General features: G+C 38.9%; 1 protein-coding gene across 1 annotated transcript in view; it reads left to right on the top strand.

Annotated features, from left to right (window-relative positions):
* Positions 1-24883, top strand: part of LOC126473170 (uncharacterized protein DDB_G0284459-like) — a 424439-nt gene that overhangs the window by 302018 nt on the left and 97538 nt on the right. The window contains exons 10-12 of the mRNA XM_050100050.1: positions 5638-5834; positions 9263-9353; positions 18322-18512. Of these exons, the coding sequence (XP_049956007.1) occupies positions 5638-5834; positions 9263-9353; positions 18322-18512 (479 nt within the window). The remainder of the gene's footprint in view (positions 1-5637; positions 5835-9262; positions 9354-18321; positions 18513-24883) is intronic.

Raw genomic sequence — 24883 nt, 5'->3', positions numbered from 1 at the left:
ACCATAAAACTATTCACATGAAACTATATGCACAAGCAGTCCATTGACACTGTCCTACACAGTAGATTGGTGTTCGGGTGTTTGCAAACCAGTGGCACGTAAGACTTAAAATTTGATGCCCATATTAGAGCCTCTGGAAATTATATTCACCAGCAATGGGTTTGCCATGCAGTAAATTCATTGTACTCTCTGACATATACTAATACTCGACCAAGGAGGAGGCAGACAAACTACAAGCAACTATGTTTCTTCCATGTACTGGTGCTGTTTTGTGTAGAATTGTATTCATCATGGAGAAGCAACAAATGTGAACTATATTCTGCTCACTCACCAAAATTAAATTTTTCTTGGTCAGTATGTAGGCATCTGTAAATCAAGGCTGAATCAGAAGTCTTGCCAATGTGCTCTGTTATGCATCAGCCAAATTATCACAATTATGGAAAATGCGGTACTGAACACCGGTGGCACAAATATTTGGAACAGCCTGGCAAGCCAACAGTTACAGAACACTGATTACTGGATGGAAACCCCATAGATTTACACCAAACATGTATGGTGGTCTGGAACCCTAACTTATGGGACTTAATTATGAAAGATATAATTGAAACTGAAGCAGAAAGCTGAGTGCAGTATTGGGATGTGAACCTCGAACAAAATGCCACTGGTGGTGGGGTATGCCCACAGGTCTAAAGTGAGACCACACCAGTCTACTGGCATCAGTCCATGAGCTCACCTAATAATTAAAATTCAGCCTGTGGTCTAAATATTGTGCATGTCTGCCACAACACTCAGGCAAAATTTTTGGTGAATCATATACTCTGGGAAAGCAACTGAGAAATTACATACGTAAAAGATGGTTCTTGGTGGAAATTTTAAGATAACGGAAAACCGCACATGGGACATAAAAGAACAGGAGAAATGGTGGCTTACACAAACATACTGGAAAGATTAGACGAACCATACAGGAACAGAGCTTTACATTCTGTAGACTCTTTTGAGAATGGACCTGCACATGTTAAGCAAAATTATTTGCCCTGTACGTTATTAGATTGAAAATGATCAGCAAATGGTTACAGGAGGTCAAGAAAGAGAGAAGAGATTGGTATTATGTGAGAGATAATATGTGATGAAAGTGAGTACAGGAGCTATATGAAAACCATCAGTACTTTCCAGTAGAAACTACCTGGAAGTAGAACTGAAGTTTTACTGATCAAGGAGCAAAGGAATGCGAGTGAAAAAAGTAGAAGTCCTATGAAGAGAAAAAGATTTTTGTAAGAATGCATTAAATTCCACTCAGGCCTTAGTTGAGAAAAATTGGGAGAAAAAGGAAATAATAAGTTGTAATGCTGTATATCACTTCAGTTAAAACTGTGTGTTGAGAGGCCATGGTTGATATATAATACTATTTTCTGATGTTTTGTCTTTGGCTCTGTGAGACATGTTAGGAGGGAGAACAGTAGATGTCAGGGAATAGTTTTATTTAACAATCATGACGTCTGAGCCTGGAAGGAAACAGCAACTGTTGAAGCCCGCATTGTATGACTAAGTAACACTATTAAGTGTGATATGTTCATTCATATAATCTGGTATACAACATCTACTTCCAAAATGAAGAACAATGCACAAAATTATGTGATCTTGTACTGATGAATTACAACATAAACAATATATTATTTGGTGACTCAGCACTTTTCACGAATCTGAAACTATATACATTCCACTAGGGCTTCCCATTACAATATTTTAGATACAACTGGAGTACTTTTGAGCTATCAGCTGTAGCTATGGATAAATCAATGTAGAACAGTACATTTTGTAGCCCATTGACACTAAGCTTGAAAAGTATTTTGTGTTCTAAAAACATTTTACAAGTCATGTGAATCTATGTTTCCTACCAGTGTATGCGGTTCATATGAGGAGCTATCCAAAATTTTCAAGACTGGTGCTGCCATTTGTTGAAAACCTTACCTTTGGACCAATGGTCACCATCACCCTCAAAGTAGTTCCCATCCGCACGTACACACCGGTCCCATCGCTTCTGCCACTGGTCGAACGTTTTCTGGAAGTCCTGTTCTTTGAGGGTGTGCTACATGAATCCTCTCTAGAATGTCAAACCAACGACCTATCAACTTGAGTTTCAGTTTTGGGAATAGCACGAAGTTGCAAGGTGCCAAATCTAGCTAGTATGGTGGGTGAGGTACAACGGCCATGTTTTTTGCCCAAAAAGTCCTGGTGAACAAGGGCGTGTGACTGGGCACGTTGTCATGATGCAGCAGCCAGTTCCCTTGATGTGAAAGTTCGGCTAATTGTTGCCGCACATTTTCATGGAGCCGTCACAAAATGTCACAGTAGTACTTGGAATTCACTGTTTGGTTGGTTGGATGAATTCTTTGTGCACAATTCCCATGGTATCAAAGAAAATGATGAATATGCTCTTCACTTTGCTCTTCACCTGTCTTGCTTTTTTGGGCCTTCGGGAGCCTGGGCTCTTTCACTGGGACGATTGTTGCTTTGTCTGTGGGTCACTTGTTGAGTCATTGCAAGGGTCTCCATAGCACTTTTCCTGAGATTCACACAGAATTTGATACACATGCGCTGTTCTGTTCACGGATCCATCATAAAATTGCCACACACCAAACCCAGTGTATTACAGAAATCACTGTGGACACGCAACACGTACTCCCAGCTGTATGCCACTCCGCTCAATGGCTCATCAGATATGCAGCTCTCACCACCTAGCGGTGCAAAGATCTACTACTCCTACTTTCCAGATAGCAGCACCAGTCCCGAAAAGTTTGGATTCCACCTCATACAGTCATGATGGAATCTTCATTTGCAGCATAATAGTCAGGTATATAATTACAGAAAATCATTCAAACTGCATCACTGTGACTGAAAGCTGTTCTCAACTTGAAGGTTACTTTGGACACCAGAATGCTTTACTAGAGATGGTCCTGTTTAAAGTGGTATGCCCTCATCTCCCTCTGACCTTTGAATTGATTTACCCTGCCAGCTACGAGGGGACGACAATTTAATATGGACTCCCAACCACAGCACAGACTGGTGTATCTGATGTTAACAAATCCTTGCCAGAGGTGAAAGAAGCAACAAGTGAGAAGGAAAATTTTAGGACCAACTTTGGATTGAGCCCCAGACATTTGGTTTCTTAGTCTGACACTCATAAAGCCACTAAGCCAAACTGCTGTGACTATATCATGTTGGGCACTTTAAAAAAATTGCTGAGAATATTTTCAATGTAATAACAGAATTAACTGATATTAAGAAGCCACAGGTGTGACTTTTAGTTTGCTTTAGTGGTCAATCCGGAAGATACCAACATTGGTTATTAGGTCACACTTAACATGATCCCCTACATCTCTGGCTATATTGCAAGAGAGTTTGGCCTGTAACAGCTTTGCCTGAAGTGTGTTCTTTTTAGAAAGGGAGATGAAAATTAATAAAAAAGACGTTACTTTGAAAACTAATGCTAAATTGTCTGATACTGAAAAACATGCTGTGTATATATTTATTAGGTGATCTGAGTAACATTAAATGAGATTAGTCATGGACAATGTGGTATGTATATGTATGCATAATATCTATTTGCATGACAGTGAAACACAGATGATAAACAGTTTAGATAAGAAGAGAATATAAGCTTTTGAAATGTTGTGCAACAGAAGAATGCTGAAGATTAGATGGGTAGATCATTTACCGAATGGAGAAGGACTGAATAGAATTGGGGAGAAAAGAAATTTGTGGCACAACCTGAGTAAAAGAAGATATTGGTTGGTAGGATACATTCTGAGACATCAAGAGATCACTGATTTAGTACTGGAGGGATGTGTCGGGTTAAAAATTGTAAAGGGAGATCAAGGGATGAATACAGTAAGCAGATTCAAAATAATGTAGGTTGCAGTAGTTATTCAGAGATGAAGAGACTTGCACAGGATAGAGTAGCATGGGGAGTTGTATCAAACCAGATCTAAACAACAACATGGGTTTGCACTGCTCATGCTCATCCCATAAGCAGACCATAGTTGGGAGTAAAATATTGGGCGCACACACACACACACACACAAACACACACACACACACACACACACACACACCTGTGGACCAACATTTTGCTGGGTGGTCACACAATGCCAGGATTGCACCTCAGCAGGTGGGCTAGGGTAGGGGTTATGTTGGGTGGGATGGGACTTTGGGTGAGAGAGGTGGCAGGATCACAGGCTAGCCATGTGACACATGGGCATTGGAGCTGGTAAGCTGCAGTGCACAGTGACAATGGCAGTAATGTAGAGGCATGGATTGGGAGGGGATGACAGGACAGAGGAAGGGGAAACTGTTGGGGAGAGGTCATGGGGGCAGTGGGTTAGTGGAGATTGGGGCCAGGAGGATTACGTGAGCAAAGGATGTTTTTAAGAATAACTCCTATCTGCGTAGTTCAGGAAAACTGGTGCTGGAGGGAAGGAATCACGTAGTAGGGGTTGTGAAGCAGCAGTCATTGAACTTGAACATGTTGTGCTCAGCAGTATGTTGTGCCCCTGTGTGGTCAAATATGTTCTTGGCCACAGTTTGGCAGTGGCTATTCATTCTGGTGGACAGCTGGTTGGTGGTCATGCTCACATAAAATGCTATGTAGAAGCTGTAGCAGAGCTGGTGTATGACATACCTGATTCCCCATGTGGCTCTGCCTCTGCTGAGACAGGGTAGGATAGGCCGGTGAGAGGACTTGAGTAGGATGGACAGGTGGATGGATCAGACAGCTCTTGTATCTGGGTCTTCCATAGGCATATGACCCTTCTGGCAAGGTGTTGGGAATGGGAGTGGTATAGGAATGGACTGGGATGTTCATGGTGGTTGGACGGGCAGTGGACTTCCAGACTAAAAGGGGTGGGAAGGATCAAGAGAAGAGCTCACTTATTTCCAGGCATGATAACAAATAATCACAGCCCTTGTGTTTAGTTGCTCCTGTTTGGAGTGCTACTGGGTGATAAAGGGACACTCCATTCAGGCACTTGATATTCATAATCCTTCCCACCTCATCAAGTAGTTTTTTATCACTCACCCAACATGTACAACATCCTGGTCTGTTCCTATGCCACTTCCTCTCCCAACCCATTGCCACAAGAGTCATCCCTATGGAAGACCCAAGAGCAAGACCTGCTCAATTCACCCAACTAGCACATCCCATTTCGGTTCTGTCACAGGTTACCCTATCCCATCAGAAGTAGAGCCACCTATAAAGGCAGCCATGTCATATACCAGCTCTGTTGCAATTTCTGTACAGAACTGTATGTGGGTATGACCATCAACCAACTACCACCAGAATGAATTGCCAGAGCCAGACTATGGCCAAGAATGAAAAGGTAGAGAGAGAGAGAGAGAGAGAGAGAGAGAGAGAGAGAGAGAGAGAGAGTGAGGGAGTGAGTGAGTGAGTGTGTGTGTGTATGAAAGCTTTTTTGTGTGCCTGTGGATGACTCAGTGCTTCTGCAACTTGATAAGTAGTCTCCTTTACCTTTAAATTATATATTTCCTTCATTTTAACTCAGATGGTGCAATTAAAAAATGAAAAGTTAATCCCAAGATGTGTTGAAACAGCACTAAGCACCTTTTTTTCACATTTTGTAGGAGGCTGCGCCAGTAACTTTAGGAAACATGTCACAGTCTGAAGCAACCGGTGTCAGTAGCCAAATGGATTTGCTTCCTCCAGATCGACTCAAATCACCTGAGAAATCACCTGCCTTGAGGTATCTGAAGGAAACAAAAGCTGATCAAGCAGATACAACACACAAGAAAGAACTTCTTCCTAAACCACCAAGCCACCCGTAAGAAAATAATGTTTTAATATGTTTTTTAGTTTATCATCTTTCTGTGATCTCATCAGAAACTCTTTTTCATATCAAGAGTAATCTTCTCCTCAATAATCAGTCATCTTGTTGTCTTCTCGTTCAAACATGATTAAATATTAACACATGATCACCTTATTTTAATACAGTTTTTTGTTTTCAGAGCATTTGAAGTAAATGTTGACAGTTTTTGTTGAATTGTATTAGCTTATAGTTGTATAATATAGTGGTATGAGATATATTAAGTGAAACTCAAGAAAACGTAAGTATAGGAAAACTTCAAAATTACAAGGAGACTGAATAAGTGGTCAGTACCAATTTGCAGAAGGTAAACTTCCAATATTGCCAATGAACAAACTTAAAAGTGAAAACACTATTCCTAGCTTTTGAAACTATTAGTTTCTTCCTGAGGGAGAAAAGAGTGATACATTGGGGAAGGTTGGGAAGGAGTGACAGGTCGCTCAGAGCCCAGGTTGGTAGGAACCCATCTGTTGTGAGAATGAGGGAAGACAGAGATACTGAAGGAACAGAAGTGGAAGACTCTTGAAGATAGATGTAAACTATCCTGAGAAAGTCTATTAACAAATTTGCAAGAACCAGCTTTAAATGATTACTCTAGCAATATACTACAACCCACCTACATATCACTCACATAGGGATTATGAGAATAAGATTAGAATAATTACTGCAAACACAGAGGCACCCAAACAATCTCTCTTTCTGTGCTCCATACGTGAATCGAACAGGAAGAAACCCTAATAATAGGTACAATGGGATGTACCACCCGCCATACACCTCTTGGTGGTCTGCAGAATATAGATGTAGATGTAAATGTAGAAAGATGAGGTGGGAGCTATCAGAGAGCATTAGGTCATAGATAGTATAACGGTAAGCACTGTACTAGCTTCAGGCCAGAGACAATATAAGGTCAGAGTGAAAAATAAAGTTGGGTTAAGTGAAAGAGAAATGAGAAGGGGAATGATTAGTGCCATTAAGAGTTAAGTTGGAAACAGAAAAGGAGACGAGAAAGAAACCAAAGATAGTGAGAGAGAGAGAGAGAGAGAGAGAGAGAGAAGTAAATATATATGATTGAGTGTGTTAATGGGAGTGCTGGAACTTCATTTCATCAAGGGAATGGTGGTTGAATTAAAAATATGCTGCAGTTGTAAACATTTGTTTATTCATTGCACAACTCATTTTAGAAGTTTATAGCCCCATCATCAGATATCACCAAGTAATTTATTAAATTCATGGATGTGTGGCACTAGTCATCCAATAAAAAGATGCATTTTTACTACTGCAGTGGATTTTTAATTCAGTCAACATGATCCTCAGTTGCAGATGTTTTCAAAATCAGATTTTATCACCAAGTAAGACACTGGAGAGGCATTCTGTGTCCTCCCAATTTTACAATTCCCTTGAGTCAATTCTCCTTTTGATGCAATAATCACTCCTGTATTTAGTCTGAAGTTTTGAAATGTGGACTTTTAGCTAACAGTTGATGTTCTCTCTTTGAATGAGAAGCTCTTAGTTTTATTTGCATAATTGGATACAAAAAAAGGACTGCTGGGGCCATGAGCTAGGCACGGACTGGCATTCTTACTAAATGTAGTCTGCCGTAGCAACTTTTAAATACCTGCCCTGGTGTAGAAGTGTGGGGTGCTGAAACTGCCACAGACTTGTATGATGTAATATGTGGGAAAGCAGCCACAGAAACAATGTCGATGTTTTACCATTGTGTATAAGCTGCAGATGTTGTCATCAGTGTTTTCCTTGCCTGATTAATTTAGCCTAGGCTTCATTAATAATCACAGGCACCTTTACATCATTGTGAACTCTTTGTTCACAAATATAGTACCCATTGCAGATCCTTACACAAAGCGGACGTAGGTGCATGAAATCCAGTGCATTGGTACTACTTTAAGAATATATTTGACATCTTCCTTCCAACCTGTCACTTGAAGCAGGTAGAATTCTCACTTTAATGTAACTGGGTAGATAAAATACACCCACCAAGCGACAGCAGGAGAACACACATATAAAATAGGTTTTAAATGTGCAAGCTTTCGGATCCAGTGGCTCCTTCTTCTGGGAGAAGGGTTGAAGGGGAAAAGGGGTGAAGGGAAAGGACTGGAGAGATTTAGGAAAAGGGGTAGAATTCAGAAAAGTCACCCAGAATCCTCATATGGTATGAGAAGTCCGATAAGCCTCCCCTGACCTGGGGTTCTGGATGACCATTTTGAACTTTAATCCTTTTCCTAAACCTCTCCAGTCCTTTTCCTCCATCCCTCTTTCTTCCACTTCAACCCTTATGTCACAATATGGACCTACTGACTCTAAAAGCTTGCATACCTTTTTTATCTGTGTGTTCTCCTGCCACAGCTTGGTGGGTAGATTTTTTACCTATCCAATTATATATATAAAAAATATATGTAATATAAATATATAAAATAATATATATAAAATAATAATATATATAAAAACAAAGATGCTGTAACAAATTTCAAGCTTTCGCAACCCACGGTTGGTTCATCAGGAAAGAGGGAAGGGGAGGGAAAGACGAAAGGATGTGGGTTTTAAGGGAGAGGGTAAGGAGTCATTCCAATCCCAGGAGCGGAAAGACTTACCTTAGGGAGAAAAAAGGACAGGTATACACTTGCACACACACACACATATCCATCCGCACACATACAGACACAGGCAGACATATGTAAATGCAGAGGTTGGGCAGAGATGTCAGTCGAGACGGAAGTACAGAGGCAAAGATGTTGTTGTTGAATGACAGGTGAGGTACGATGGGTGGCAATTTGAAATTAGCGGAGGTTGAGGCCTGGTGGGTAACGGGAAGAGAGAATATATTGAAGGGCAAGTTCCCATCTCCGGAGTTCTGATAGGTTGGGGTCAGTCGGAAGTATCCAGATAAACCGGATGGTGTAACACTGTGCGAAGATGTGCTGGCCATGCACCAAGGCATGTTTAGCCACAGGGTGATCCTCATTACCAACAAACACTGTCTGCCTGTGTCCGTTCATGCGAATGGACAGTTTGTTGCTGGTCATTCCCACAGAGAAGGCTTATATTATCAACAATTCTCATTTTGCTCTTTATCTTGTTGTTATTTTGCTTTTATATACAAATACTCAAGTACTGCAATTGTAATGTCAAACAGTACATATATTTTCTCTTTGTACAAACTAGATTATAGGATCCAGTGTTACACTGTCCAGTGCTAAACAGTGGCTGTTTAGGAACTGCTTGTATTAATGCTTTCACTGCCAAGGATGCAATAGGTAAAATTCTGTATCCACATTACAGTTTCATTGAAAGCTTCCATATATGTCATTCTTCTCAGCATTTTAACAAGTATCATTATCTTAATTCTTGTGACTCAAGTATTTGCTTTGTAGGAATTTACCACTGAGGGGCGTCCTATCCAGCTCTTCTGGTAGTGATACCGCTTCATGGGATACAGATTTTGAAGATGCTGAACCACCAGAGGTGAGTGAAGTATGTAACTGTTAATATATGGATATTAGGATAATATTCTCTTTTACATATGAGACACTTTTGTGACAATAGATTCACAGGTGATTAACAAAGAAAAAATTCAGATATCATTATTCTTCATCTTTCTTCATCGTGCCCCTTTAAAGAGGACACTTGAACTTGTTAGCTCTATCTTCTTTTCCCAAAACCTCTTTAGCATTTCACTTTGTTGTTTCTTGCATTCCTCTGTCTTCTGTTTCCCTGTGTTGCTTTGTGTGATTTGTATCTTTTTTGACTTTATCATAATGAGTAGTGTTTTAGTTAACCTAATGTTGTCCATTCTACAGATGTGATCATAGAATTTTGATTGCCTTCTACATGTTGAATAGTGAAGTTGTCTATTGCTGTGTATAGCTGTGTAGTTTTTCATTAATCCATATGCCATTTGTATCTTTGGGATCCTGAATGTTTTTTGAGAATTTTTTGCTCTTCCTTTTCAACTTTATCAATTTCTGAGTAGCTTCCAAAGGTTTAGTTTCTGAGGCATACAGTGCTTCAGGCAAAACAGTTGTCTTGTAACTCCAAAGTTTTTCATTTTGGGATGTCACTTATTTTGACATAAATTGTCCATCAAATGAGTTCTTTCATATAATATTTGGGGGTCTGTCTGTGATGCTATATCATGTAAGTTCTTTTTAGGCATACTTGGTTTTTCCACTTGTGAGCTAAAGCTAGGCACTTCAGTTGATTCTCTCTCTTGAGGCCCCAATGCTTATACCCTCAATTCCTTTCCCTCATTCTTTGATGACTTCATCTAACACTGTGTTCAACAGAAGTGGGAAAGGGCCATCTCCTTGTCAAGATCCTGCACATTCTTCGAAAGGCTCTGATATTTCACCAAGAAACTTTACTTGAGATGATGTGTCTGAGAGTGCGGTAGACTAGTTCTCAAATATTCTTGTCTATTCTGACCTCGTCTATAGTGGTTTGTCTGTCAAAAGATTTATACATGTTGTTAAAGTCCCTCCCCTGGGGGCTCACATCTCTCTTGTGAGTACGTGCTTGGCCCACATGTACTAGCCCTTACAGCACTGTTTCCTTTCCATCTTTCCATGCTTCAAGTCCATCCTTCTACTATACTCTTTTCCCCTCTGCTTTTCCATTCCATGGTCTTCTTGGTGCCAGACATATGTGGTTTTTGTTTATGATATTTAACACAAATTTTTTCTCTTCTGGCTCTTTATACAACTTCACATCCTTCACTACATGTTCCCTATTGTTGGGCTTGACGTAGCTTTCCTCTTCCAAGTTTTGTAGAAATGCTGATCATGTGAGGAGGATCACCCACCACAGTGTGCATTCCACCTTATGTGCCTCTCAGTCTTTGCATCGTTTCTTTCTGGCAAAAGTAATAACCGAAAACCCGACCCCGACATGGTAGCCGTCCCAATGGAGGGGGGGGGGGGGGGGGGGTTGTCAAGTACCTATATGGAGGCAGTCCTCTGACCTCATAGGGGTCACACTCTTGGTGCCTGTGCCGTCAACATCCCACATATGCCAAGGAGTTGTGTCCGTCATGGACAGGTCACAGGGACAGCTAGCAAAGGTTACCTGGCTGGCTAGCCATTGCTGTGGCTGGATGGTGTCCATGGAGAGAGCTCCAAGGTGAGTCCAAGGTGCATAACTCACACATGAAGTGGCTCAAACTTTCTTCCACTGATGGTCGCATAGTTCCAGCAGTCTCTTCTGAAGGAAGGTATTACTGCAATGTGAAGAGAGATGATCCCACAATCTTTCCTTCCCTTGCAATGCTGTGGGAAGAATGTAGAGCTAATAAATGGGAGGAGAAACACTCTCCATAATACTTAATTTGTTCTAGGGCCAATGGGGATTCTCTTGTGACTACAAAGCCAGTATTCCTTGTTGAACATCTTGAAGATAGGTTTGGGGACCTAGCAGCAATTTTGAAAATGGAAAGGGGTTAAGTGATCCTGGGTACAGGGTATCATCTGACACAGTGATCTCCTTTTATAGACCAATGATGAGTTACGTGCCAGTTTGGAGTGACGTGGTGTGCATTTTGTCCATCACGTCCGGTGGGGATGAAAGGACAACAGGGTTGGTAATGGGGCCTTCATCGTGGCCTTTATAGGTGACCTGTTGTTTGAAAACATCAAGTTGATGGTGTATCGATGCCATGTGAAACCCTACATTCCTCTTCCTATGCAGTGCTTCAAATGTATGAGATTCAGCCACATGTCTTCACATTGTAACACCAGACCTGTCTGTGGGGATTGTGGGTGTCAGATCCACACTAACACTCCTTGTGCCCCTCCCCCCCTGCCTGCCTATGCACATTTCAGGGAGAACCATTTCCCCTGCTCTCTTCCAAAGAGAAAAGAAAATCCAAGAATACAAGATACTTGACCGACACACATTTCAGGAGGCTAAGGAGAAATATGATCATTCATGTCCTGTACATGTGACAATGACATTTGCTATAGCTACAGTGATGTCATTGTCTCTAGTAAGAGCACCCTTGCCCTTCAGGGCCTCTCAACTACACATGCTCTGCTAATGGTTGAGGGCTCACCTACTTTCCTCCACATCCACTTTGGGAGTGTTGATTCCCAACCCACCAGGGTTGTTGATCCCCAGTCTGCAGCTGGAGAAGTGACACCCTCTTCTGGCATCTATCACCAGGGTCCTGTGGAGTGCCCCCTCTCAGGATTCTGCTGGTCTGTAACTGGATATCAGCCAGTCACTGGAGGACAAACAGGTTGCTGGTCATAGGGCTCGTGTTCCTCCTATGTCCACTGAGGGAGGGAGGAATCCGTTGCCACAAGAGCCACCAGGACCTCTGCCTCAGGTATAGAGTTGGAACATGCAAAGTCCAATGGCATGAGGCCACTGGAACTTCCTCTATTTTGGAGATCTTCTTTTTTGTTCCTCTTCTCCTTGGATGATTCTGATATTTGTGAGGACCTGTCTGCCCTTGTTTCAGGGACCTTATCACTGACTTCCTTGAGTTGTAAAAGACTTGTGACACCGTCACAGCCTCATTACCATATGTGAATGGGGTTACCAGGGCTCACGTTCTATTTTTGTCAACTTATCACACTATACGTTCCAGGTTCAAGTAGATGCATCCCACATTACTCCCAGGGGGCTTTGTATTGAGTGTGCACCTTTTTCTAATGGATATCAATGGCTTAGATGCAGCTTTGAGGCGCAAGAGGTCGTTGCTCATACAGGCACATAATGATGACAACAGCAATATTCATTGGGCTGAAAGAATATGTGACTGGTTTTCTGAATGCTACCACATCCTTTAACATCTGATTGGCCTGCAAATTCACCTGACTTGAACCACATAGAAAATCTGCTGGAAGATGGTGTAAAACACCAACACATGCAGCCCCAAAATGTGATGGAACTGCATGATCAGATAGTCAGTGAATGGCTTAACTAGATTTGGCATATGTGCACAAACTTGTGGACTCTTACTAACCAAATCCATGCAGTTATCAAGTCTAGGAGTGGAATTATGCAGTATTAAATGATGCCTGTAATGATTTATTTATGGGCAATTAATTTTTTGTCTGGTGAGCTTATTTCCTCATATATTCTCTCCATGTCCTCATAGACCTCAACAATTGTGGTTTGTGTATGAAAGATCCAGACCTAAAGACTCTAAAGTTGCACACTTTACACCAGTGCACAAGAATAGAAACAGAAGTAATTCACTGAATCATACACTCAAATCACTTATATCAATTTGCAGGAGGATTTTAGAACATTCAAACATTATTAAATACTCAAAATAAAATTATCTATTGACAGATAGCCAGCACAGATTCAGAAAATATTTTTCTTGTAAAACTCAACATGCTCTTTATTCACATGAAGTACTGAATGCTGTTGCCAGGGGATTTCAGGTTGAATCCATATTTATAGATATTCAGAAGGTTTTTGACACTATTCCTCATAAGATTTTTGTAATAAAATTGTGTTCCTGTGGAGTTTCATCTCAGTTGTGCAGCTAGCGTATAATTTCCTCTCAGAAAGATTGCTGTTCGTAGTAATTGATAGGAAGTCATGAGCTGAAACAGAATTGATATTTGGGGTTCCCCAAGGAAGTGTTATAGATGCTATGCTGTCCTTAATGTACTTATAAATGGTTTAGGGGACAATCTGAACAGCCCTCTTAGATTGTTTGCAGGTTTACATAACATTTGATTGACAGGACATCTGCAAATGAGGGTGACGCTGTTGCTTAGCATCCAGTAAACTCATCAAAAGATCAATACAAATTACAAAATGGTGTGTACAAGTTATCTGTTGGCGCTGAAAGTGACAGTTGACCCTGAACAATAAAAGTATAAGGTTTGCCACATGAGTACTAAAAATTTATGTTAAATTTCAATTAGATGAATTTGTATTATTTGGAAATAGGGGAAGAGTGTCACAAATATGATAGGTGAGTTGGGGTAGCAGTCATTAAAACAAAGGTGTTTTGTGTTGTGACGTGATCTTTTCACAAAATTTCAGTCATCAACTTTCTCACCTGAATGTAAAAATATTTTATTGACTTCCACCTACTTAGGAAGAAATGACTATCATGATAAAATAAGAGAAGTCAATGCTAGTACAAAAAAATTTAGGTATTCATTCTTACCATGTGCTATTCGAAAGTGAAATGATTGAAAAATAATTTGGAAGTGGTTCTATGAACCCTCTCCTAAGCACTTAAGTCTGAATTGCAGAGCAGTCATGTAGATGTAGAAGTAAATATGTTGGATTAGTTTCAGTCCTCAAAAAAAAAAAAAAAAAAAAAAAAAAAAAAAAAAAAAAAAAAACCACTCAGCCATTTATTGCTCCTAGTAACTGACCCTGGTACCAACTTTTCTGCTCATAATGATACCTACACCTGTTACACCATTCACTAATGCTGTGACTATTACCCTCAAACCATCTAATTAGAAATCCCTGTCCTCTTTCAATTTTACCTCACTAATACTTACCAAGCTTAACTTTAATCTGACATTGTCTCTTTCTAGATTTTCCAGTTTTCCTACAATGTTCATGTTTCTAATGTTTCACACTCTGATTCATTGACATTTGCCTTTTTCATCCTCCTCCTGATAACCTCTCTCTGAGCAGTCCTCACATGGAAATTTGAAAAGGGGCTCATACACTGCGTAAGTTTAACATAGAAGTAAATGTCATCCTTTGTATTCCACTGCGTTCATTGTTACTTTATAGAGTCTCCTTCCAGTTGTTAATAAATCATGTCCTGTTGAATAGTAATGTATGATTATTGTGATATTTTTATACTGCAGCCTCACAACTAACACGGCACCTTACTGGTGCATTTAATCTGCAGCTGCAGTGTAAAAATATGTGTGAGCCATGTGTAATGTAAAAATAAATTCTTGAGATTTCACCATAAAACCAAGTACTGAGCTCCTGAAGGCTGTACTTACAGTCAATCAGCTGATAATCTCTCGACTCCTTCCTTACTGGAATTTGAGGGATCCAGTTACAACTGGAGCTGTCATCTGCTACATTGATGAGGAGCCGATAAGAACAGCATCCATGAAGCCATCCAGTATCCATATATACACCTTCAACTGTGAAGCACTTTTCACAAAATCATCAAATTTTCCTAACACACATGATTGGTTTCTTTTCGTCTTACCAAGAGTAGACAGTTTACTATTGTTACATTTTTCTTTCTGTGTGCATAATACACCTGACACAGAGACTCTGATAAACTGAGACGCTTTTCCTGAAATCTACTGTAACATTAGCAACATTTTTTTTCTAAAGTCTCCCCAAAGACATTAAATAAAATCTGGTTCTCACTGCTTTGCATGGTTTCCTGTACCTATGATTCACTACAGAATGTGGTACAACTTCACACTTAAGCTACCTAGCACCCAAAGCCTCAACTATACAGTGAGTTGTTACCTCTATACCAACCATTATTTGCTTTTTAGCAAGTACTTTCAATTACTGTACTGAGTGTACTATGATTGTCTTAAGATATATGTAGGAGAATGGCAAAGATGAAGCAATGTTCAAGGAAGGGAAGTGGGAGAACAGAGATTAGTGTTACGTGATGTATAACTGGAAATAGGATGGGTACATCAGAAGTAAAGGAGGTGAAGGAAAATGTGGTACAGTTGTGACAGAAGATAGAGGAAGAGCTGGTGTAAAGAATATGCCAGAAAATACTGTTAGCCTACCAAGAAAACTGAATGAGACACTGGAGAGGGTAAGCAGGTATATGTGGAGTGGGTGTATCTCGGCAACATTTTCGTACCTGCTGTATTACAGTGAAAGAAAATTATTGTTGTTTGGTCGCACCATGGGGAGGGATGAAACCACATAAGGAGACAAAAGGACCTTCAGCAGTCCTGCTCTCCAAAGCACCTGAGCTACTAAATGACACAATGAATTGCGATCAATTGATTATGCTTGATGAAAGTTGGAATAAGAGCTGGGCAGACCTGCTGAGAACTATGAGTTGAGTAAGAGTGATTTATCCTGCTATAGAGGCACTACAGATGGCACATTAAAGCTAATAAATGACCGTTGGGTCATTGCACAGAATAACCATCACCTAAAGGCTACATCTCCTTCCTTCTGCACCTAGTAGACTGGATTGAGTTTCATGATGATCTGTAGGACATTGCATCACTTGAGATCAATGTCAACAAGCTTGACAATGACTCCATGCTAGAAGTCCAGGCAGGTTGCTTGTACAATTATAAGGCTCTGAAGCCTTATCTCAAAAATTAAATCGTCACTACACCAGAGAATGTGGTGTAACAGAAGTCAACAGCCAAGGCACTCCTTCGGGGGCTGCTGTGGCTGTACAAAGAACAGACAGTCCAGAAGGGACTGTTATGTGCTGGGTTTGGGGATGTACACAACCAGATTAATAAGATGAGGGCTCAGCTATTCACCCCAGTACGTGATACAGCTGAGAACAAATGGGAGGAGAAAGAACTTTGACCATGTCTTTGAGCTGCACAAGCTCTTAGGCTTCTGAATTAAGGGGGAATCTCTCCCAATTGTACTTCACACAAAGCCAAAGTGCTTTAAGTGTTAACAAGAGTTACCACAGTGAGACCATATGTGTCAAATGTGCAGGCAATCATGAGAATTACAACTACTCACTGAAGAGAGAAGACCAACCACAACATGCACAGCACGAGAACTGGAAACCTCCCAGAGAGTTGATTGAGGTGATGGTTAATGTGACTGTGTCCCAGCTTTATGATAAGCTTGAAGGTAGGCAACTGGATAAGAAGCGGCTGTGCTCACTTTGGCAAAATACATTGTCATCAGGGCTTTACACTGTTTTCCCTGACTGTAAGGTGAATACCAGAACAGTCCCTGAAACTACCCTCCAAATACCTTCCTAGTTGTGAGATAAAAGAACCTCCCCCCATTCTGGCATCATACTCAAAAATAATGGATGTTCAACACAGAACAAGCCACTCTTACCCTGTATCTGAAGAGGGGTATATAAGAAAAGCCTAATATTGCCCACTCTCCTTGCTGAAGGAAGTGATAAAACATGAAGAAAATGAAAAATAGAATAAAGATTGCATGAGAAAAACAAGGTGACAGAAAGTTTCATATGGAAGTGAGAGACAAGAGACACAGCAAAAGTAAAAATCTTACGTGGAATAGGATGAGGAGCAGGTACAACTGGTAAATAAATGACAAAATAAATGAAAATATTAATGGCAATGAGAAGAATGTACATAGCTATGTATACCACTGACTAAAAGGACAATGCAGACAGCATAATTCATCAGACAAGCAACAGGCTTCTGATTTTTGTATTGCTGTTATTGTGGTCTTCCTTCTGAAAACAGGTTTGATTCAGCTCTCCACACTACTCTATCCTGTGCACATGTCTTCACCTCTGAATAACAACTGCTACATATGTCCTATTTGAATCTGTTCACTTGTTCATTCCCAGATCTGCCTCTATAGGTTCTGCCTCCCACACTTTCCCAATAGTGAACTGGTGATTCCTTGATGTCTCAGAATGTGTGTATGTTGAACTTTCATCAGTGTCGAGGTAATTTTGCTATGTGATCTAATTACATTTTTGATGACTCTCGCTTTCATTTCTGTAACAGTATGAATTAATATGTTGACATACGCCAACCTAGAATGAAGAGTACAAACCACGTCCACTATAATTAATTTCTGAACATCAGTTTCTGACTTAGCATCATTTAACAAGTTAGTGTATATTGCTGGAACAGTGGAGCATTTTAAATGGCGATGAAAACGTGTAGGTGGCTCCTCTTTCAAAGAATGTTCATCACGCAGATGCACATAATTATAGGCCTATACTCCTGGTTTCACTCTGTTACAGAATTATGGAACACATTTTATTCCTGTGTCTTATGACCTATTTTGAGGTAAAAAATTTCCTGTGTAGAATTCAGTAAGTATCATGTGAGTCACAGTCTTGGAAACTCGGTTCACTCCATTTGTCCACAATTTCCCCAGGGAAAGGAGACTGCATTGTCTATGTTGATGCCTTGCTTCTTGACTTCTGAGAGGCGTTAAATACCATTCTGGACTTAAGTGAGAAAAATGAGAAATTTTGGGATACTGGACTAGCCTTGTGGCTGGACTGATGACTTTCTAGCAAATAGTACTTGGCATGATATTCTCAATTGATTCAGTGTCATATTTACTACCTATTTGACATCATTATATTTTTTCCCTATTCCAATTCCCCCTTAGATAGCAAAATATAATGACAGGAATTTTGGTGCTGAAATTTTTATGTGGCTATCGGTAATTGTCATAGCTTATGATTTATTGCCGAATTGTTTCTCCTCATTTAATTTTTACCTTTTATTGTTAACTAGATTTTCACGATTTTGTGAAATCTAGATCATTAATTGTTTTCTCATTTTTGTTCTGTGTCATCTTATAGGACATTGCATCTGTATGCTCAAAAAGAATGTCACAATATGAAGCAGTTAGCAGCAGTGAAGGAGATGTAGGACATCCAGGTGAAGTGACATCTCTTGAGAAATCACCACTTTGCAGTCAAGCTGATGTTCAAGCTGATGTTACAAGTTCACCTTCTGATGAAATGCTTCTGCCAAAGCCACCAAGTCAATCGTAAGAAGATACTTTTATAGAATTTGTGTGCTGTAAAATTATGTTGTAGTAGTCTTCATCTCTTCATTATCCTTGAAGATATCTTTCTTTTTTTTATCTCTTTCCACCAGGCACTGAGTTTCATGATGTAATCCTATACAGTAATTTCAGTGTCATATAGTACAATTTACTGCAATCATTTCTTTAGGAAGTTAATTCTGTGGTCATCTATGTTAATCCTGTTACCTGTATATTGGCATATCACTGACTTCAAGACCTGTTTGCTTCTTTTATTAGTGAACATAACAGACTACTGAAGTATTTGAAAAGCAAAAGTTCCAAAACCAAATAACATGAGGATACTTATGTAAAAATGAAATACTAGTTTTCATTTCAAATGTGAGCAATGGTGAAAATTGAGAATGTATTTTCAAATTTCATTGCACCAGATTAAAATAAAAAAAATTAGTCCTTGCTTTTGTTAAATGATTTAATTGGTAATTGAAGACAATCTTACATCATAAAACAGAAATCTTGTGTCTGTGATCCATGTGGAATGTGTACTGAATAATGTTAAAGAATATCATATAATGATAATTGGCTGATCCAATAAGAGTTTGGACCATAGCCCATTACACATCACTGAGAATTGCCCTTATATTAATATGATATGGTGTCACTCTTTGAGTGATATGATAATACCTGGCTGACACATTCTTTTGATGTGCAAATGCAGAACTTTAGTAGTCATTCAACAAAATGTGGCAATCAGATAATGGTGCGATTGATGCATCATCCCTCATGTAGTCACTCCACACAAAGTGTGACATAAATCTGAATTTTTCCTAAAGTAAAATTTTTTGAAATAATATAAATTTGAATGTTTTCTAATCTAAACTTTCCTGAAGGACAGAGCTGCTGAATAACGACATATACAGTAAGAGCAACTTAGTGTAAGACTCAAAGTACGTTTAGGCTTTTTCGTCAAAACAAAAGAAGATTGTTAAATGAGAAAGATAAGCTTCTCACATCACACAAGGAATTGAAAAATTGGAAGGTGTTTTTACCTTGAGTTAAATATAACTGATAATCATTTGAAAGTCATAGAAATTAAGCAGATGCACCTGGAACAATATAACGTAACATCACATAATTGTAGGCAAAATGTAATGAAAAATGGAATCCCTGATATATACAAACACTGGATTAAAGACACAGATTCAGATAAACTTTGCATTGAACAGTTGCTGGAATGCTGTGCTTCAGTGATAAACATGGGAACATACAAGACAACATTTCTGAGAGTTTACTATCCTCAAACAGGAAATGTTTTATATTTCATTAGGTAATTAGAGAGAGTACTAATAATATATAATAAAAATAATTGTAAAATCATACTATATTTCAATACTGATTTCATCTTGGATACTTCTGACTGAGTCAGTGATGTCCAGTTTTGATCTATTTCTCCGAAGTAGCATTTTGACAAGAATAGAAGGACAAAGCACAACAGCCATTGACAACTCGTTTTTAAATTCAGTCATCTTTCATGATATATATACTTTCCCCAAAGTAAATACATTATCTGTTCATGATGGTCAAATAGCAACATTAAAGCATCACCATCAGACAGTTTTAGTACAGTCGAGAAAAATTAACATTTACATAAACGTGAATGCTGACTCAATCACACTATTGAGAGAGAACTTACAAGATGAACAATGGGAAGACGTTTGTCAATGGCACACAGTAGATAAGAAATTTAATTTTTTCCTAAAATAATTCTTACAACACACTAAATCAAGTTTTTCTCTACAGCAGGCTATGGACAATAACAGTGAAAGCCAAAAGAAAAACTGGGTAGTATTTAGGATCAAAGTATTTTATGCCAAGAAGAGAGAACTTTTTTATTACAGAGCACTAACCCTAATAAATTAATGAAGGTACACTGCTAGAAAACTGCAGAATTCTTTACTGCATCATACACTACAGTAAGTAAAAAAATCAGAATTCCAAGAACAATGACAGTTGGGGCATTATTTAGGCATGAAAGGAGTAAAATTGGCAAGACAGATGATTTTTCCACTCCCTGAAGACAGAATTGCCAACAGATTTGCTGCAGAGGCGACACAGGTTCTCATTATATCACCAAAGTTAAGGACTTGGTAAGGCGACTGTATGGGTCTGCTGAGTGCTGTTGGCAAGTGGGGTACACTCAACCTTTGTGAAACCAATTGAGAAGTGACTTGATTGATAAATAGTGAGATGACAGTGGTGACAAGTCATGTGCTATTAAATTGACCTAACTGGCCATAAAAAGTCAGTGAGATTTTCCTAACAGTGGCAGAAACCATAGGAACAAAAAGTGAACCATTAGATTTACTTAAACAGGCATTGCAGACTATGCCATTGGGCACCATGTTTGCCAAAGCAACTGTCATAGAGCCCACAAAAATCATTAAGTCACTCTTACAGAATGAGACCAGGTTGTGCTGGGTGGGGAAATCAGGGAAGTCTTGTAACAGAGTCAAGGGATTGGGAGTGGACCAGGATGTAGTTGGGTGGGAAACAGAACACCACTTTAGGAGAGATGGGAAGGATTGTAGGTAGGCATAAAGGAGCAACATCCTACTCATGAGCCTACTCGCCCCTCCTAAAGTGGTATTCTGTTGTCATCCAACTTACACAACATCCTGGTCCATCCCTATGCCACTCCCAATCCCAACTCTTGCCACAAGGGTCATATCCCTGTGGAAGACCCAGGTCCAAGACCTGCCCAATTGACTCACCCAGCACATTCTACTCTAGTCCTGTCACATGTTTATTCTACCTCATCACAAGCGGGGCCACCTGTGAAAGAACCCACATCATACACCAGCTCTGCTACAATTTATGCACAGCATTTTATGTAGGCATGATCACCAGCTTGTGGGCAGCAGACAAATAAATAATTAATGTTCACTGTTTACAAGAGCCTAATCCTATTTTTTTGGTCAACCAGCAAATGATGGAAAACATGCTGACCATAATTTCCAGTCTGCAAATCCACTGTTTACTCAACGGGATCAGGAACTGTGACTATAAATAAAAGTTTTGAGTTATAACTGATTAATATATTCTGCAAACGTTCACATGCACAAAATATAATAATATTCCTGATAATAATAATAATAATAATAATAATAAGCACAAGCACAAATAGAACACGAAGTGACACACATGTTAGATATAGAAGAAAAATTTCAGCTGACATATATAGAATACAAAGACACAAATACAGATATTAGACCATTCTTGCATAGACCGCCAAATAACCCACAAGTCAAAACAACAATAAAAACTATCAACACAATCATACACAACAAAATAAATGAAAACACAACTATGGAGGAGTTACAACTACTGGTTTATATAGGAGCACTCACTACACTAAATATACACACTAGGCAGAGATCAGAACCAACCAACACACAGAAGAAACCCACAAAACCAGCATGGCAACACAGGCTACAGATCAGAATAGAAAAACTGAGAAAAGACATCGGACAGCTAACACAATTTATAAGAAATGAAATGTCAGGAAAAAAAACGAAAAAGGTTAGGTAAAATCTCACAACAAGAAGTGATAGAGCAATTAGATGAAAAGAAGCAGAAATTACGAACATTGGCCAAACGACTTAGAAGATACAAAAAAAGTGAAAATAGAAGGAAACAAAACCAAACATTCAACACAAACCAAAAGAAATTTTACCAGACAATAGATAACACACACAATAAAATAGACAATCCACCAAACATAACAGACATGGAACACTTCTGGAGCAACATATGGTCAAACCCGGTACAACATAACAGGCATGCATGGTGGATACAAGCAGAAACAGATACGTACAAGATGATACCACAAATGCCTGAAGTGATAATTTTGCAACATGAAGTCACCCAAGCAATTAGTTCTACTCACAATTGGAAAGCCCCTGGAAAAGATAAAATAGCAAATTTCTGGCTAAAGAAATTCACCTCAACACATTCACATCTAACTAAATTATTTAACAGTTACATTGCAGACCCATACACATTTCCTGATACACTTACACATGGAATAACTTATCTGAAACCTAAAGATCAAGCAGACACAGCAAACCCAGCTAAATATCGCCCCATAACATGCCTACCAACAATATACAAAATTTAACTTCAGTTATTACACAGAAATTAATGACACATACAACACAGAACAAAATTATAAATGAAGAACAAAAAGGCTGTTGCAAAGGAGCACGAGGATGTAATGAGCAACTGATAATAGATGCAGAGGTAACATATCAAGCTAAAACTAAACAAAGGTCGCTACACTATGCATACATTGATTACCAAAAAGCTTTTGATAGTGTACCCCACTCATGATTACTACAAATATTGGAAATATACAAAGTAGATCCTAAATTGATACAGTTCCTAAACATAGTAATGAAAAATTGGAAAACCACACTTAATATCCAAACAAATTCAAATAATATCACATCACAGCCAATACAGATTAAGCGTGGAATATATCAAGGAGACTCATTAAGTCCTTTCTGGTTCTGCCTTGCTCTGAACCCACTATCCAACATGCTAAATAATACAAATTATGGGTACAATATTACTGGAACATACCCACACAAAATCACACATCTGCTATACATGGGTGATCTAAAACTACTGGCAGCAGCAAATCAACAACCCAACCAATTACTAAAGATAACAGAAGTATTCAGCAATGATATAAATATGGCTTTTGGAACAGACAAATGTAAGAAAAATAGCATAGTCAAGGGAAAACACACTAAAAAAGAAGATTACATATTGGATAACCACAGCGACTGCATAGAAGCGATGGAAAAAACAGATGCCTATAAATATCTAGGATACAGACAAAAAATAGGAATAGATAATACAAATATTAAAGAAGAACTAAAAGAAAAATATAGACAAAGACTAACAAAAATACTGAAAACAGAATTGACAGCAAGAAACAAGACAAAAGCTATAAATACTTATGCTATACCAATATTGACCTACTCATTTGGAGTAGTGAAATGGAGTAACACAGACCTAGAAGCACTCAATACACTTACACGATCACAATGACACAAATATAGAATACATCACATACATTCAGCAACTGAAAGATTCACATTAAGCAGAAAGGAAGGAGGAAGGGGATTTATTGACATAAAAAACCTACATTATGGACAGGTAGACAATTTAAGAAAATTCTTTATAGAACGAGCAGAAACTAGCAAAATACACAAAGCAATCACTCATATAAATACATCGGCGACACCACTGCAATTTCATAACCACTTCTACAACCCTTTAGATCACATAACATCAACAGATACGAAGAAAATAAATTGGAAAAAGAAAACACTACATGGCAAGTACCCGTATCATCTAACACAGCCACACATCGATCAAGACGCATCCAACACATGGCTAAGAAAAGGCAATATATACAGTGAGACAGAAGGATTCATGATTGCAATACAGGATCAAACAATAAACACCAGATATTACAGCAAGCATATTATTAAAGATCCCAATACCACAACAGATAAATGCAGACTTTGCAAACAACAAATAGAAACAGTAGATCACATCACAAGTGGATGTACAATACTAGCAAATACGAAATACCCCAGAAGACATGACAATGTAGCAAAAATAATACATCAACAGCTTGCCTTACAACATAAACTTATAAAACAACATGTTCCCACATACAAGTATGCACCACAAAATGTACTGGAGAATGATGAATACAAATTATGCTGGAACAGAACCATTATAACAGATAAAACAACACCACATAACAAACCTGACATCATACTCACCAATAAAAAGAAGAAATTAACGCAACTAATCGAAATATCCATACCCAATACAACAAATATACAAAAGAAAACAGGAGAAAAAATTGAAAAATACATCCAACTGGCTGAGGAAGTCAAGGACATGTGGCATCAGGATAAAGTTGACATTATACCAATTATACTATCAACTACAGGAGTCATACCACACAATATCCACCAGTACATCAATGCAATACAGCTACATCCAAACTTATATATACAACTACAGAAATCTGTAATTATTGACACTTGTTCAATTACCCAAAAGTTCCTAAATGCCATGTAACATATACCGTACAGTTAAAAGGAAGTCACGCTTGATCAAGGTCCACGTCACCTTCCATTTTTAACCAGACATAACGTCTGAGACAAGAAAGAAATTATAATAATAATGTCCTTGCTGGAAACAGCACTATGAACAGTTGAAAGGTGACCTCTACAGGAAGTTCCAAGTACAATGGTCTATCATCCTGACTTCTAATCATCGAAGTTAAT

Source organism: Schistocerca serialis, chromosome 4 (assembly GCF_023864345.2).
Source record: "Schistocerca serialis cubense isolate TAMUIC-IGC-003099 chromosome 4, iqSchSeri2.2, whole genome shotgun sequence".
Lineage (NCBI taxonomy): Eukaryota > Metazoa > Arthropoda > Insecta > Orthoptera > Acrididae > Schistocerca > Schistocerca serialis.
The sequence above is the reverse complement of the archived record's forward strand: the minus strand, read 5'-3'. Positions and strand labels throughout refer to the sequence as shown.